This window comes from Drosophila sechellia, chromosome X (assembly GCF_004382195.2).
Source record: "Drosophila sechellia strain sech25 chromosome X, ASM438219v1, whole genome shotgun sequence".
NCBI lineage: Eukaryota > Metazoa > Arthropoda > Insecta > Diptera > Drosophilidae > Drosophila > Drosophila sechellia.
This window is the reverse complement of record NC_045954.1, coordinates 4,076,531-4,091,710: the sequence shown is the minus strand read 5'-3', so window position 1 is coordinate 4,091,710 and position 15,180 is coordinate 4,076,531. Positions and strand designations below refer to the sequence as shown.

The 15,180-nt window shown below is 48.7% G+C and overlaps 4 protein-coding genes across 6 annotated transcripts; 2 read left to right on the top strand and 2 right to left on the bottom strand.

The window, feature by feature from the left end:
- The first annotated feature begins 64 nt into the window (after positions 1-64).
- LOC6612513 (39S ribosomal protein L33, mitochondrial) lies at positions 65-533 on the top strand. Its single transcript, XM_002036985.2, has 3 exons — positions 65-182; positions 238-341; positions 405-533. Exons 1-3 carry the CDS (start codon positions 142-144, stop codon positions 452-454), a joined length of 195 nt encoding a protein of 64 aa, XP_002037021.1. The 5' UTR covers positions 65-141; the 3' UTR covers positions 455-533.
- On the bottom strand, positions 525-2,669 carry LOC6612514 (bifunctional lysine-specific demethylase and histidyl-hydroxylase NO66). Its single transcript, XM_032726236.1, has one exon. It carries the CDS (start codon positions 2,614-2,616, stop codon positions 682-684), a length of 1,935 nt encoding a protein of 644 aa, XP_032582127.1. The 5' UTR covers positions 2,617-2,669; the 3' UTR covers positions 525-681.
- Positions 2,670-4,500: 1,831 nt separating this feature from the next.
- Positions 4,501-11,026, bottom strand: LOC116802029 (bifunctional lysine-specific demethylase and histidyl-hydroxylase NO66-like). Of its 2 annotated transcripts, none has more exons than XM_032724929.1 (2): positions 10,657-11,026; positions 4,501-6,631 (listed from the first exon to the last, which is right to left on the bottom strand). In XM_032724929.1, the coding sequence occupies exons 1-2, from the start codon at positions 10,850-10,852 to the stop codon at positions 4,674-4,676; spliced, it is 2,154 nt and encodes a 717-aa protein (XP_032580820.1). In that variant the 5' UTR covers positions 10,853-11,026; the 3' UTR covers positions 4,501-4,673. The 2 variants fall into 2 exon arrangements, with proteins under 2 accessions (XP_032580820.1, XP_032580821.1); XM_032724930.1 differs by lacking the exon at positions 10,657-11,026 and having other exon boundaries at positions 4,501-6,397; positions 6,620-6,921.
- A 198-nt stretch (positions 11,027-11,224) lies between these two features.
- LOC116802028 (DNA repair endonuclease XPF) lies at positions 11,225-15,131 on the top strand. 2 transcript variants are annotated; one of them, XR_004362425.1, is made up of 8 exons: positions 11,225-11,516; positions 11,575-11,736; positions 11,804-12,400; positions 12,454-12,608; positions 12,671-13,497; positions 13,564-14,540; positions 14,628-14,770; positions 14,974-15,131. XR_004362425.1 is itself a non-coding variant. In XM_032724928.1 (7 exons), the coding sequence occupies exons 1-6, from the start codon at positions 11,296-11,298 to the stop codon at positions 14,503-14,505; spliced, it is 2,904 nt and encodes a 967-aa protein (XP_032580819.1). In that variant the 5' UTR covers positions 11,225-11,295; the 3' UTR covers positions 14,506-14,540; positions 14,628-15,131. The 2 variants fall into 2 exon arrangements, 1 of the variants encoding a protein (XP_032580819.1); XM_032724928.1 differs by having other exon boundaries at positions 14,628-15,131.
- The last annotated feature ends 49 nt before the right edge of the window (positions 15,132-15,180 follow it).

Here is a 15,180-nt window from a genome sequence, read left to right as displayed (position 1 = left end):
GCGGGTTAAAAGCTTGAGCCGCTCATCTCCGGTTATCGGGTGGTAATCGATAGGCGCAGTCAGCTGTTCCTCGTTCCTATCGTCTTGCTTGCACAACAATTTCAGCGGCATATTTCCATATTCCCCATTTATTAAATCAAAATGCGGCTGACTAACGTTTTGTTCAAGAAGGTTAAGAGCAAGTGAGTAATTTGTCCACCCAATGTGTTCTTTTCTTAAAACCAATCGTTTTTACAGGCGCATCATGGTCGTACTGGAGAGTGTGGTCAGTGGCCATCAGTATAATGCTTTTCGCGATCGCTTGGCCGACAAATTGGAGATAATACGCTTCGATCCCTACAGTGAGTGCTGCCCATCACTGACTTTATGCATATGCACTGATGTTGCCCATGTTTCTTTTCCAGTTCAACAAGAAAGCCTTTACCGCGAACGCAAGAAAATCCGCAGCGCCTAGGACAACCATTTTTTGTTAGTGAAAAAATAAAATTTACAACCATTAGACACATCAAAAAACAACCGAGATATATGACGAATGTAGTGGTTTTATTTCGGCCGAGTTTGAGCATTACAAATCTTGTTAAATATTTATACAAAAGTAATAATTTACGGTGGTTTTTAAGGCACACATTCGCATCGATACTAAATACTAATTATCAACAGCACCTCGCCTTCGATTGCCGTCTACTTAAACGGCTTCTCGGTCATAAGAAGACCATGCTCCCACAGGGCGGTGGCGACCTCCACCTTGCGAGCCGAAGACTTCAATGGCAACTGGTCAATGGTGAGGTAATATGGATAGGCCGATATGAGGAGTTCAACGGCTTTAGCTTCCTCTGGCAGAATCTCCATGAAATAGGGCTCGTACTTGCAGTAATCCAGTCCATTGTCCGCATGGTGGTAGATACGCACGCTGCCATCGGGCTCGGTGACCAGACGCAGAATGTTGGCGCGCAGCAGACGCACGGATGTCTTTTCATTGAATTTGTAATCGCAGACGCAGTTGCCCTGATCATCGGCGCCACTGCGGGCCCCATGAACAGTGCGGACCTCCTCCGAGGGCAATACGATCGGTGGAAGTGCCTCGTGCTGGAACTTCTTGGCCATCTGGTCGACGGCCTCATCAATATCATCTTCGGAGGGCATCAAGTATTTGGCCACCAGCTTCTGCACATTCTCCACCAGAAGTTGGCGCGACCCGCAGTCATTTGCCTTGTAGGCATTGCCCAAAATTTGAAATGTGTGCAGCGGCAAGCCACGACGCAAGGCCACACTCCGATCGACGGCCTTCTTGAGAACCATGGGCATTAGTGTCTCTAGGAGATTGGCATATGCCTGCTGTTGGTACACACTCAAGGTAATGTGCAGAGAGTGCTGTTGCTCCTCGGTGATGGCCTGGTGAACGGTGCCTCTGGGCAAATATAGCACATCGCCGGCGCTTAGTACCTCATCAATTATGGGCTTACCCAGCTGTTCTTGATTATAGTTGCCCGACGAGATCCTGGCCAGATGATCGGCCTCCTTGGGCGGATCGTACAAAAGCCAGCGCTTGCGTCCCTCCACTTGGATAACGAAGGCCTCGATGTCATCGTAATGGGGCGCAAAGCCCTGGCTATTGGGTGGGGTTAGGTACATATTTGCCTCCACCTTGCAATGAAAGAACTCCTGCAAAACGGTGCACACCTCACGCAAGCGAGTTAGATAGGCAGAAGCATGTAGTAAACGAATGCTGCAGCCTTCCGAATAAAAGCCCCACACAGCTGGTGGCAAGGCACGACCCTCAGGATTCAGTGTCTCACGCTTGCCGTTCTTGTAAGTGGTCACATCAAGGTTGACGGTGAAGTCCAAATTATGGCGAATCAGTATTTCGTCAAGCATCTTGAATGATATTAGACTTTGAAAATATTTGGGATTCGTGCGCTGCACCAGGCAGGCGGTTTGCTCCCAGAAGTATTTAAAGAAGAATTTAGTTTTGATCGGAAAGATTATCCACATCACGACGCGACGACCCTCTTCGACGCTGTCGGTTTTGTGAGGTTCTGATGTTTCGGTTGACATCTCCTTTTCATCATTGTTATTATTGCCCTCTTCGGGGGCTTTAACCTTAATTATTTTAACTGCTGACTTCACGGCTGCTGGGTCCCTTTTGGGCGGCGGAGGACAGGAATTGGCCTCCCCTGGGGGCAGCGATTTGCGCACCAACGGGCAGGCCAAAGCAGCGCCATTAACCTGGATCGGCGAGGTGTGCTCCAGTCCCAGACTAAATGCTTGCTTGCGTTCGGTGGCGCTGGCTCCTTGAGTAGCTACCGATTCCTTGGCCAACTTACTGGCTTTTTCGGTATCATTATTGTTGGCGTCCGCCTCGGCCTGAAGACGTCGCTTGCGATCTGCGGTCTTGGCGGTTGATGGACCGGTGTCCTCGAATACTTTAGAGAAAAGGGTCCCCACCTTCTGCTCCGTGGTCCCGTCGAGGTGCATATCAGATAGCAAATCGGAATCAGTCGTTTCTATATCTAGATTGGGCTTCTTCTTGTCTTTACCTGCGCCGTTATAAGCGCTTTCCTGCTTTTTGTTGTTGCCTTGAGGCTTAGCGGCCGCGGAATTGGTCACCTTTTCCATTTTGCAGCTTTTTTAAACGACACTGGGTTTTTTTTCAGAACACTCGCTTGGCTGTAGACACGTAGTTATGAGCAGGACTAGCAGCAGAATGATATTGCATATTTTTGACACATGCCAGTATTCTAAACGCTCCTGCACGTGCCTACTGTTACTGTGTTGGCGATAATAGGCCTCCGAACATTCGATGACTTCTGCGAGCTGCTGTATCGAAGGCATGGGTAAGTGGAGGATAAGGCATGTCCTTATGTTGTTGCAGTTGGAGTCGATGATACGTACAGCGATAGGGTGATGATTTTGGGGACGGCCCCCTTTGGGATTCTGTTGGTCGATCTGGCCGTTTGAATTATCCCCGTTCGCTTCGGGATTACTCTTAAAAGGCGCGGATTTTGTCCAATGACCCAAGTCGGGTGAGGATTGGGAACATTGCGGGACCATGATTAAATGCAAATCTTACCTCAATCGCAGCCATGCCGACGCGCCTCCGCAGGTCACCGCCAAGGCAAAAAGTTTAGTTTAGTTTCACGTGAAGATATTTATTCTTTTCAATTTTCCCGAGTAAATCGCGAGTCCGAATTGTAGTCGTCATGCCTTGAACTTTGGGTCGCGAAAAGCTGCTTAGCCTGACAGGGGAGACAACAGACATCAACGTTTACTTGCCCGTTCCTTCTGATCCCTTGAAGCTCCTCTGGGTTAGGTGATCCTACGTACATATGTGAATACGTCAATAGTAGTGCTTTGTATCCCGTAAAGGAATCCCACACTTTTCTTTGACAATTTCAAAAGTAGTCGACGATCAAGGGTGATCGCTGCGTGATGAGGGAATGAAAAAGAATTGAAAGATTATATTTATGTGTAATAAAACAAGAAAGCCGTCCTAGTCGTCTGAAGCGACACCGAAGTGTGGATTATGGGTGATGTCCGCATGATGCGCGTGGTCATAACATCTGCGCAACCACCAGAACTTTAAGATTTTGTCGTTTATTTGAATTAATTCGTTAGATCGTGAAACGTCGATAGTTATCGATGAGTATGTTGCCCTGAGCAAAGCCCGAGTTAGCGGCACTGCCACTAAGGAAAGCAAGCATTTCGTAAATATGTTTTTACGAAAATCGCTGAACAATGGCACTAAATGAGCAAATTTACTGAAACTTTTAACTGAATTAAGGAAAAAAATTTTTTCAAATATATTAACTAATAGTTCGCTTGCCATTTCCCGGCAGTCTGGCAGCCCTGTCACAACCCGCTACCGATAACCACGCTGATACAACAACTCTGATTGAACCGGCAGATTTGAGAAAGTAAATCCCTGGCGAATTGATTTCATTTTGTCCGATTCGTGAGCGGAAAATGCCGCCAAAGGCACGGAAAATGCGCTGCAGGAGGAAGTATAGGCCGCCAAGCTGCTGGAGACAAGCTCCCCACAGGAGGAGGAGGGCGTAGAGGAATATTTGAAGCGCAAGAACATGATCCTTCTCGAGTATGAAAAGCAAACGTTTCTCGATTTGGTTGAAGCCGATGTTCTGCTGGTTTGCGCCAAGTAAGTAGTGTGTGCTAGTACTATAGTCCAGTCTAACCCAGATATTGAAATACCATAGGGGCCTGAGCTACGACCGCGTTGTAATCCGCATCCTTAAGGCCTACAGCGATTCCGGCAATCTTGTGGTTGTGATCAACAGTTCTGACTGGGAGGAGCAGTATTACAAGTCCAAAATCGAACCCAAATACGTCCACGAAGTGGCCAGCACGGCCACCGAAGGTAAGCGCTCGCAATTCCTAAAAAATATATAAAATTACCCCTTTTGATTGATTAACTATTCTGATAGAGAGCCCGTTTATCTCGAAGGCCGTTACCGTGGAGAACTGACCAAAACGTTCCACCAGATCCTTCAGGCGCAGCTGGATTGCATCTGCTTATGCTTTTATTTCTTCAGAATTGGAGCATTAGAAATCTTGGTAAATATTTATACAAAAGTAATAATTTACGGTGGTTTTTTAGGCACACATTCGCATCGATACTAAATACTAGTTATCAACAGCACCTCGCCTTCGATTGCCGTCTACTTAAACGGCTTCTCGGTCATAAGAAGACCATGCTCCCACAGGGCGGTGGCGACCTCCACCTTGCGAGCCGAAGACTTCAATGGCAACTGGTCAATGGTGAGGTAATATGGATAGGCCGATATGAGGAGTTCAACGGCTTTAGCTTCCTCTGGCAGAATCTCCATGAAATAGGGCTCGTACTTGCAGTAATCCAGTCCATTGTCCACATGGTGGTAGATACGCACGCTGCCATCGGGCTCGGTGACCAGACGCAGAATGTTGGCGCGCAGCAGACGCACGGATGTCTTTTCATTGAATTTGTAATCGCAGACGCAGTTGCCCTGATCATCGGCGCCACTGCGGGCCCCATGAACAGTGCGGACCTCCTCCGAGGGCAATACGATCGGTGGAAGTGCCTCGTGCTGGAACTTCTTGGCCATCTGGTCGACGGCCTCATCAATATCATCTTCGGAGGGCATCAAGTATTTGGCCACCAGCTTCTGCACATTCTCCACCAGAAGTTGGCGCGACCCGCAGTCATTTGCCTTGTAGGCATTGCCCAAAATTTGAAATGTGTGCAGCGGCAAGCCACGACGCAAGGCCACACTCCGATCGACGGCCTTCTTGAGAACCATGGGCATTAGTGTCTCTAGGAGATTGGCATATGCCTGCTGTTGGTACACACTCAAGGTAATGTGCAGAGAGTGCTGTTGCTCCTCGGTGATGGCCTGGTGAACGGTGCCTCTGGGCAAATATAGCACATCGCCGGCGCTTAGTACCTCATCAATTATGGGCTTACCCAGCTGTTCTTGATTATAGTTGCCCGACGAGATCCTGGCCAGATGATCGGCCTCCTTGGGCGGATCGTACAAAAGCCAGCGCTTGCGTCCCTCCACTTGGATAACGAAGGCCTCGATGTCATCGTAATGGGGCGCAAAGCCCTGGCTATTGGGTGGGGTTAGGTACATATTTGCCTCCACCTTGCAATGAAAGAACTCCTGCAAAACGGTGCACACCTCACGCAAGCGAGTTAGATAGGCAGAAGCATGTAGTAAACGAATGCTGCAGCCTTCCGAATAAAAGCCCCACACAGCTGGTGGCAAGGCACGACCCTCAGGATTCAGTGTCTCACGCTTGCCGTTCTTGTAAGTGGTCACATCAAGGTTGACGGTGAAGTCCAAATTATGGCGAATCAGTATTTCGTCAAGCATCTTGAATGATATTAGACTTTGAAAATATTTGGGATTCGTGCGCTGCACCAGGCAGGCGGTTTGCTCCCAGAAGTATTTAAAGAAGAAGTTAGTTTTGATCGGAAAGATTATCCACATCACGACGCGACGACCCTCTTCGACGCTGTCGGTTTTGTGAGGTTCTGATGTTTCGGTTGACATCTCCTTTTCATCATTGTTATTATTGCCCTCTTCGGGGGCTTTAACCTTAATTATTTTAACTGCTGACTTCACGGCTGCTGGGTCCCTTTTGGGCGGCGGAGGACAGGAATTGGCCTCCCCTGGGGGCAGCGATTTGCGCACCAACGGGCAGGCCAAAGCAGCGCCATTAACCTGGATCGGCGAGGTGTGCTCCAGTCCCAGACTAAATGCTTGCTTGCGTTCGGTGGCGCTGGCTCCTTGAGTAGCTACCGATTCCTTGGCCAACTGACCGGCTTTTTCGGCATCATTATTGTTGACGTCCGCCTCGGCCTGAAGACGTCGTTCGTGATCTGCGGTCTTGGCGGCTGCGGCTTCCTTGCTGGATGTTGATGGACCGGTGCCATAGTCTAATGCTTTAGATTCCTTTTCAGCGCCTTTGGATTCATTGGCCAAAAGGGCCTGCACCTTCTTGCAATGCTCCATCTGCTCCTTGGTCACGTCGAGGTGCATATCAGTAGTAGCTACCGATTCCTTGGCCAACTTACTGGCTTTTTCGGTATCATTATTGTTGGCGTCCGCCTCGGCCTGAAGACGTCGCTTGCGATCTGCGGTCTTGGCGGTTGATGGACCGGTGTCCTCGAATACTTTAGAGAAAAGGGTCCCCACCTTCTGCTCCGTGGTCCCGTCGAGGTGCATATCAGATAGCAAATCGGAATCAGTCGTTTCTATATCTAGATTGGGCTTCTTCTTGTCTTTACCTGCGCCGTTATAAGCGCTTTCCTGCTTTTTGTTGTTGCCTTGAGGCTTAGCGGCCGCGGAATTGGTCACCTTTTCCATTTTGCAGCTTTTTTAAACGACACTGGGTTTTTTTTCAGAACACTCGCTTGGCTGTAGACACGTAGTTATGAGCAGGACTAGCAGCAGAATGATATTGCATATTTTTGACACATGCCAGTATTCTAAACGCTCCTGCACGTGCCTACTGTTACTGTGTTGGCGATAATAGGCCTCCGAACATTCGATGACTTCTGCGAGCTGCTGTATCGAAGGCATGGGTAAGTGGAGGATAAGGCATGTCCTTATGTTGTTGCAGTTGGAGTCGATGATACGTACAGCGATAGGGTGATGATTTTGGGGACGGCCCCCTTTGGGATTCTGTTGGTCGATCTGGCCGTTTGAATTATCCCCGTTCGCTTCGGGATTACTCTTAAAAGGCGCGGATTTTGTCCAATGACCCAAGTCGGGTGAGGATTGGGAACATTGCGGGACCATGATTAAATGCAAATCTTACCTCAATCGCAGCCATGCCGACGCGCCTCCGCAGGTCACCGCCAAGGCAAAAAGTTTAGTTTAGTTTCACGTGAAGATATTTATTCTTTTCAATTTTCCCGAGTAAATCGCGAGTCCGAATTGTAGTCGTCATGCCTTGAACTTTGGGTCGCGAAAAGCTGCTTAGCCTGACAGGGGAGACAACAGACATCAACGTTTACTTGCCCGTTCCTTCTGATCCCTTGAAGCTCCTCTGGGTTAGGTGATCCTACGTACATATGTGAATACGTCAATAGTAGTGCCGTCTCAACAAGCACCGCCAATGGCGCGGTGATTTGTAGCCCGTAAAGGAATCCCACACTTTTCTTTGACCATTTCAAAAGTAGTCGACGATCAAGGGTGATCGCTGCGTGATGAGGGAATGAAAAAGAATTGAAAGATTATATTTATGTGTAATAAAACAAGAAAGCCGTCCTAGTCGTCTGAAGCGACACCGAAGTGTGGATTATGGGTGATGTCCGCATGATGCGCGTGGTCATAACATCTGCGCAACCACCAGAACTTTAAGATTTTGTCGTTTATTTGAATTAATTCGTTAGATCGTGAAACGTCGATAGTTATCGATGAGTATGTTGCCCTGAGCAAAGCCCGAGTTAGCGGCACTGCCACTAAGGAAAGCAAGCATTTCGTAAATATGTTTTTACGAAAATCGCTGAACAATGGCACTAAATGAGCAAATTTACTGAAACTTTTAACTGAATTAAGGAAAAAAATTTTTTCAAATATATTAACTAATAGTTCGCTTGCCATTTCCCGGCAGTCTGGCAGCCCTGTCACAACCCGCTACCGATAACCACGCTGATACAACAACTCTGATTGAACCGGCAGATTTGAGAAAGTAAATCCCTGGCGAATTGATTTCATTTTGTCCGATTCGTGAGCGGAAAATGCCGCCAAAGGCACGGAAAATGCGCTGCAGGAGGAAGTATAGGCCGCCAAGCTGCTGGAGACAAGCTCCCCACAGGAGGAGGAGGGCGTAGAGGAATATTTGAAGCGCAAGAACATGATCCTTCTCGAGTATGAAAAGCAAACGTTTCTCGATTTGGTTGAAGCCGATGTTCTGCTGGTTTGCGCCAAGTAAGTAGTGTGTGCTAGTACTATAGTCCAGTCTAACCCAGATATTGAAATACCATAGGGGCCTGAGCTACGACCGCGTTGTAATCCGCATCCTTAAGGCCTACAGCGATTCCGGCAATCTTGTGGTTGTGATCAACAGTTCTGACTGGGAGGAGCAGTATTACAAGTCCAAAATCGAACCCAAATACGTCCACGAAGTGGCCAGCACGGCCACCGAAAGGTAAGCGCTCGCAATTCCTAAAAAATATATAAAATTACCCCTTTTGATTGATTAACTATTCTGATAGAGAGCCCGTTTATCTCGAAGGCCGTTACCGTGGAGAACTGACCAAAACGTTCCACCAGATCCTTCAGGCGCAGCTGGATTGCATCTGCTTATGCTTTTATTTCTTCAGAATTGGAGCATTAGAAATCTTGGTAAATATTTATACAAAAGTAATAATTTACGGTGGTTTTTTAGGCACACATTCGCATCGATACTAAATACTAGTTATCAACAGCACCTCGCCTTCGATTGCCGTCTACTTAAACGGCTTCTCGGTCATAAGAAGACCATGCTCCCACAGGGCGGTGGCGACCTCCACCTTGCGAGCCGAAGACTTCAATGGCAACTGGTCAATGGTGAGGTAATATGGATAGGCCGATATGAGGAGTTCAACGGCTTTAGCTTCCTCTGGCAGAATCTCCATGAAATAGGGCTCGTACTTGCAGTAATCCAGTCCATTGTCCGCATGGTGGTAGATACGCACGCTGCCATCGGGCTCGGTGACCAGACGCAGAATGTTGGCGCGCAGCAGGCGCACGGATGTCTTTTTATTGAATTTGTAATCGCAGATACAGTTGCCCTGATCATCGGCGCCACTGCGGGCCCCATGAACAGTGCGGACCTCCTCCGAGGGCAATACGATCGGTGGAAGTGCCTCGTGCTGGAACTTCTTGGCCATCTGGTCGACGGCCTCATCAATATCATCTTCGGAGGGCATCAAGTATTTGGTCACCAGCTTCTGCACATTCTCCACCAGCAGTTGGCGCGACCCGCAGTCATTTGCCTTGTAGGCATTGCCCAAAACTTGAAATGTGTGCAGCGGCAAGCCGCGACGCAAGGCCACACTCCGATCGACGGCCTTCTTGAGAACCATGGGCATTAGTGTCTCTAGGAGATTGGCATATGCCTGCTGTTGGTACACACTCAAGGTAATGTGCAGAGAGTGCTGTTGCTCCTCGGTGATGGCCTGGTGAACGGTGCCTCTGGGAAAATATAGCACATCGCCGGCGCTTAGTACCTCATCAATTATGGGCTTACCCAGCTGTTCTTGATTATAGTTGCCCGACGAGATCCTGGCCAGATGATCGGTCTCCTTGGGCGGCTCGTACAAAAGCCAGCGCTTGCGTCCCTCCACTTGGATAACGAAGGCCTCTATGTCATCGTAATGGGGCGCAAAGCCCTGGCTATTGGGTGGGGTTAGGTACATATTTGCCCCCACCTTGCAGTGAAAGAACTCCTGCAAAACGGTGCACACCTGACGCAAGCGAATAAGATAGGTAGAAGGATTCAGTAAACGAATGCTGCAGCCTTCCGAATAGAAGCCCCACACAGCTGGTGGCAAGGCACGACCCTCAGGATTCAGTGTCTCACGCTTGCCGTTCTTGTAAGTGGTCACATCAAGGTTGACGGTGAAGTCCAAATGATGGCGAATCAGTATTTCGTCAAGCATCTTGAATGATATTAGACTTTGAAAATATTTGGAATTCGTGCGCTGCACCAGGCAGGCGGTTTGCTCCCAAAAGTCTTTAAAGAAGATTTTGGTTTGGATCGGAAAGAGTATCCACTGCAGGACGCGACGACCCTCTTCGACGCTGTCGGTTTTGTGAGGTTCTGATGTTTCGGTTGACATCTCCTTTTCATCATTGTTATTATTGCTCTCTTCGGGGGCTTCTGTCTTTATTATTTTAACTAATGAGTTGACGGCTGCTGGGTCCCTTTTGGGCGGCGGAGGACAGGAATTGGCCTCCCCTGGGGGCAGCGATTTGCGCACCAACGGGCAGGCCAAAGCAGCGCCATTAACCTGGATCGGCGACGTGTGCTCCAGTCCCAAACTACGCGCTTGCTTCCGTTTGGTGGTGCTGGCTCCTTGAGTAGCTACCGATTCCGTGGCCAACTGACCGGCTTTTTCGGTATCATTATTGTTGGCGTCCGCCTCGGCCTGAAGACGTCGCTTGCGATCTGCGGTTTTGGCGGCTGCGTTGCTGGATGTTGATGGACCCTTGGTCACGTCGATGTGCATATCAGAATCGGAATCAGTAGTTTCTATATCTAGATTGGGCTTCTTCTTGTCTTTAGCTGTGCCGTTATTTTCCGTTTTCTTCTTTTTGTTGTTGCCTTGGGGCTTAGTGACCGCGTATGTGGTTGCCTTTGGCATTTTGCAGCTTTTTTACACGACACTGGGTTTCTTGTAGAACTTTTTCGCTTGGCTGTAGATACGTACTTATGAGCAGGAATAGTAGCAGAATGATATTGTTTATTTTTTTTCAAAACGCTCCTGCACGTGCCTCCTTGTACAACTTGTTCGATAACTTCTGCGAGCTGCCGTATCGATGGCCTCGTGTAAGTGGATTATAAGGTATGTCTTTATGTTATTACAATAATCTCTTGCTGTATCTGAACAGTGGCGCTAAATGAGCAAATTTAATAGAACTTTATACTGAATTAAAGACAAAAAAGTTTTCAAAAATAATAACTAATTGTTCGCTAACTATTTCCCTGCAGTCTGGCAGCCCTGTCACAGCTCGCTACCGATAACCACGAACAGCTGATTGAACCGGCAGATTTGCAAAATTATATCCTTCGCGAATTGATTTCATTATGTCTGATTCGTGTGCCGAGAACGCTGCCAAAGGGACGGAAACTGAGCTGACGGAGGAAGTGGAGGCCACCAAGCTGCTGGAGACCAGCGCCGACCCCGCCACTCAGGAGGAGGAGGGTGTTGAGGAGTATTTGAAGCGCAAGAACATGGTCCTTCTCGACTATGAAAAGCAAATGTTCCTCGATTTGGTTGAAGCCGATGGTCTGCTGGTTTGCGCCAAGTAAGTAGTGTGTGCTAGTACTATAGTCCAGTCTAACCCAGATATTGAAATACCATAGGGGCCTGAGCTACGACCGCGTTGTAATCAGCATCCTTAAGGCCTACAGCGATTCCGGCAATCTTGTGCTTGTGATCAACAGTTCTGACTGGGAGGAGCAGTATTACAAGTCCAAAATCGAACCCAAGTACCTCCACGAAGTGGCCAGCACGGCCACCGAAAGGTAAGCTCTCGCAATTCCTAAAAAATATATAAAATTACCCCTTTTGATTGATTGACTATTCTGATAGAGAGCGCGTTTATCTGGAAGGCGGGCTGCAGTTCATCAGCACGCGCATCCTGGTGGTGGATCTGCTGAAGCAGCGAGTCCCCATCGAGCTGATAAGCGGAATCATTGTCCTGCGGGCGCACACCATAATCGAGAGTTGCCAGGAGGCGTTCGCCTTGCGATTGTTCCGTCAGAAGAACAAAACCGGATTCGTGAAGGCTTTCTCCAGCAGCCCGGAGGCCTTCACCATTGGCTACTCGCATGTGGAGCGGACCATGCGAAATCTGTTCGTAAAGCATTTGTATATCTGGCCCCGTTTCCATGAGAGCGTGCGCGCCGTCCTGCAGCCATGGAAGATACAATCAATCGAGATGCATGTTCCTATTAGCCAGAACATAACGTCCATTCAATCACACATTCTGGAGATAATGAACTTTCTCGTGCAGGAGATCAAGCGGATAAATCGTACTGTCGATATGGAGGCCGTTACCGTGGAGAACTGTGTGACCAAAACGTTCCACAAGATCCTGCAGGCGCAGCTGGATTGCATCTGGCATCAGCTTAATTCTCAAACAAAGTTGATAGTAGCGGATCTTAAGATTCTGCGCAGCTTAATGATGTACGTATACAAGTTGCACTTCATTTCGATTTTCTATTGGCTAATTTTGATAGCTCCACCATGTACCACGATGCTGTGAGCGCCTATGCCTTTATGAAACGCTACCGGAGCACGGAGTACGCGTTGAGCAACTCAGGGTGGACTTTACTGGACGCCGCCGAACAGATTTTTAAACTATCCAGGCAGCGTGTTTTCAATGGTCAGCAGGGTAGGCAAATCACCATAAACATTAAGCGTTGGCCCTCTAAATAAAATGTATTAATTGCACAGAGTTCGAACCGGAACCCTGTCCGAAATGGCAAACTCTTACGGATCTGCTTACCAAGGAAATACCCGGCGATATGCGGCGTAGTAGGCGATCGGAACAACAACCGAAAGTGCTGATCCTCTGCCAGGATGCACGGACATGTCATCAGTTGAAACAGTGTCTCACGCAAGGTGGGCCACGTTTTCTGCTCCAGCAGGCATTGCAACATGAAGTGCCGGTGGGCAAACTCAGTGACAATTACGCCAAAGAGAGCCAAACTCGTGTAGCTCCGCCAAAGAATGTTTCCTCCAATAAGGAGCTGCGTAGGCAAGAGGGTTCTGGTTCTCAGCCACCTTCAGCTGGTATGGATGAACTGGCCCAGCTTTTGAGCGAATCGGAAACGGAGGGCCAGCACTTCGAAGAGAGTTACATGCTCACCATGACGCAGTCTGTGGAAGTCGGGCCAGCAACGATAGACATTAAACCCGATCCGGATGTGTCCATTTTCGAGACAATACCCGAACTAGAACAATTTGATGTCACTGCGGCCCTGGCCTCTGTGTCAAATCAGCCCTACATTTGCTTGCAGACCTTCAAAACGGAGAGGGAGGGCTCCATGGCACTGGAGCACATGCTGGAGCAACTGCAGCCGCACTATGTCGTCATGTACAACATGAATGTGACAGCCATTCGGCAATTGGAGGTTTTCGAGGCCAGGCGTCGCCTGCCGCCTGCAGATCGCATGAAGGTGTATTTCCTGATCCATGCACGCACAGTAGAGGAGCAAGCTTATCTGACCAGTTTGCGTCGAGAAAAGGCAGCCTTCGAGTTCATTATCGACACTAAAAGTGTAAGTTTTTCAAGATATGTTTTGCTTTAGCTTGGTATCAATATTTTTGTCGCTACTTCCCAACAGAAAATGGTGATTCCAAAGTACCAGGATGGAAAGACCGATGAAGCGTTTTTGTTATTAAAGAATTACGATGATGAGCCGACGGACGAGAACGCCAAGAGTCGCCAAGCGGGTGGGCAAGCTCCGCAGGCGCCCAAAGAGACGGCAAAAGTGATTGTGGATATGCGTGAGTTTCGCTCAGATCTGCCCTGTTTGATTCACAAGCGTGGTCTGGAAGTGCTGCCCTTGACCATAACGATTGGCGATTATATACTCACACCGGAGATTTGTGTGGAGCGAAAGTCCATTTCTGATTTGATTGGGTCTCTAAATTCGGGAAGATTGTATAACCAATGTGTGCAGATGCAGCGGCATTATGCCAAGCCCATCCTTCTGATCGAATTCGATCAGAATAAGCCCTTTCATCTCCAGGGCAAATTTATGTTATCGCAACAGACCAGCATGGCCAATGCAGATATTGTGCAGAAACTGCAACTTCTGACGTTGCATTTTCCCAAGCTGCGACTCATTTGGTCACCCAGTCCGTATGCCACTGCCCAGCTTTTCGAGGAGCTGAAGCTGGGTAAACCGGAACCGGATCCCCAAACGGCGGCCGCCTTGGGCAGCGACGAGACAACGGCGGGTGAGCAATTGCATTTCAACAGCGGCATCTACGATTTCCTGCTACGGCTGCCCGGCGTTCACACGCGCAATATACACGGCCTACTCCGGAAGGGCGGCAGCCTGCGGCAATTGTTGCTGCGCAGCCAGAAGGAGCTGGAGGAGCTGCTGCAGTCGCAGGAGAGCGCCAAGCTGCTGTACGATATCCTGCATGTGGCCCATTTGCCGGAGAAGGACGAGGTCGCCGGCTCGACGGCGCTGCTGGCGGCTAGCAAGCAATTTGGCGCCGGATCGCACAATCGCTTCAGGATGGCGGCAGCCGCATCGAGAAGGGGTCGCCGATGATGCTCTCCAGCAAGGACGGACCTTAAAAGTATAATGTATGCTCTGCTTACATGCATTACCACCTCGCCTTCCCCATTGATTATGATATATTAATTACAAATTTATGTAATAATACTTTCCAGAAACGGGCGACAGAGCAACCAGAACTCCACCGGCTCTGAAGTGCCGAGCACACAGACAGCGCACAATTATGGAAATTTTTTAAACGTTGCAATTAAGTCGACTTGGGAATGGGTTGCGGATGCAGTTGCAGATGTCGATGAGGGTGAGTGAATGTCTGGTCGTCAGACAACGTTGACAATCGGCAAGTGGCGCTGACCGCTGGGGATGCACACAGTGCACACAGTCTGCAGCCAGTGCCTGGGCCACTGCCATCGGGGATGAGCGCTTAAAAATCAATTTTCAATAAATTTTTAATTGCCCCCGCACTGGCCGTCTGTTGGCACAACTGCGCCACCACTCCCACAGGACCTACCATCTAACAGAACGAACACCTGCAGCGTTGAAAAGCAGCTATAAACAGAATTTTGTATCCATCAGCAGAGGCGCCCCAGTGAAATCTATAAAAGAAACTCTGTCAATGTACCCACAAGTAAATATTAAGAAATACATTTTCATGATGCTAACGTTTGATTATTGATGCAAGTCCATCGCCGATGCAGCGCAAGTGCATTT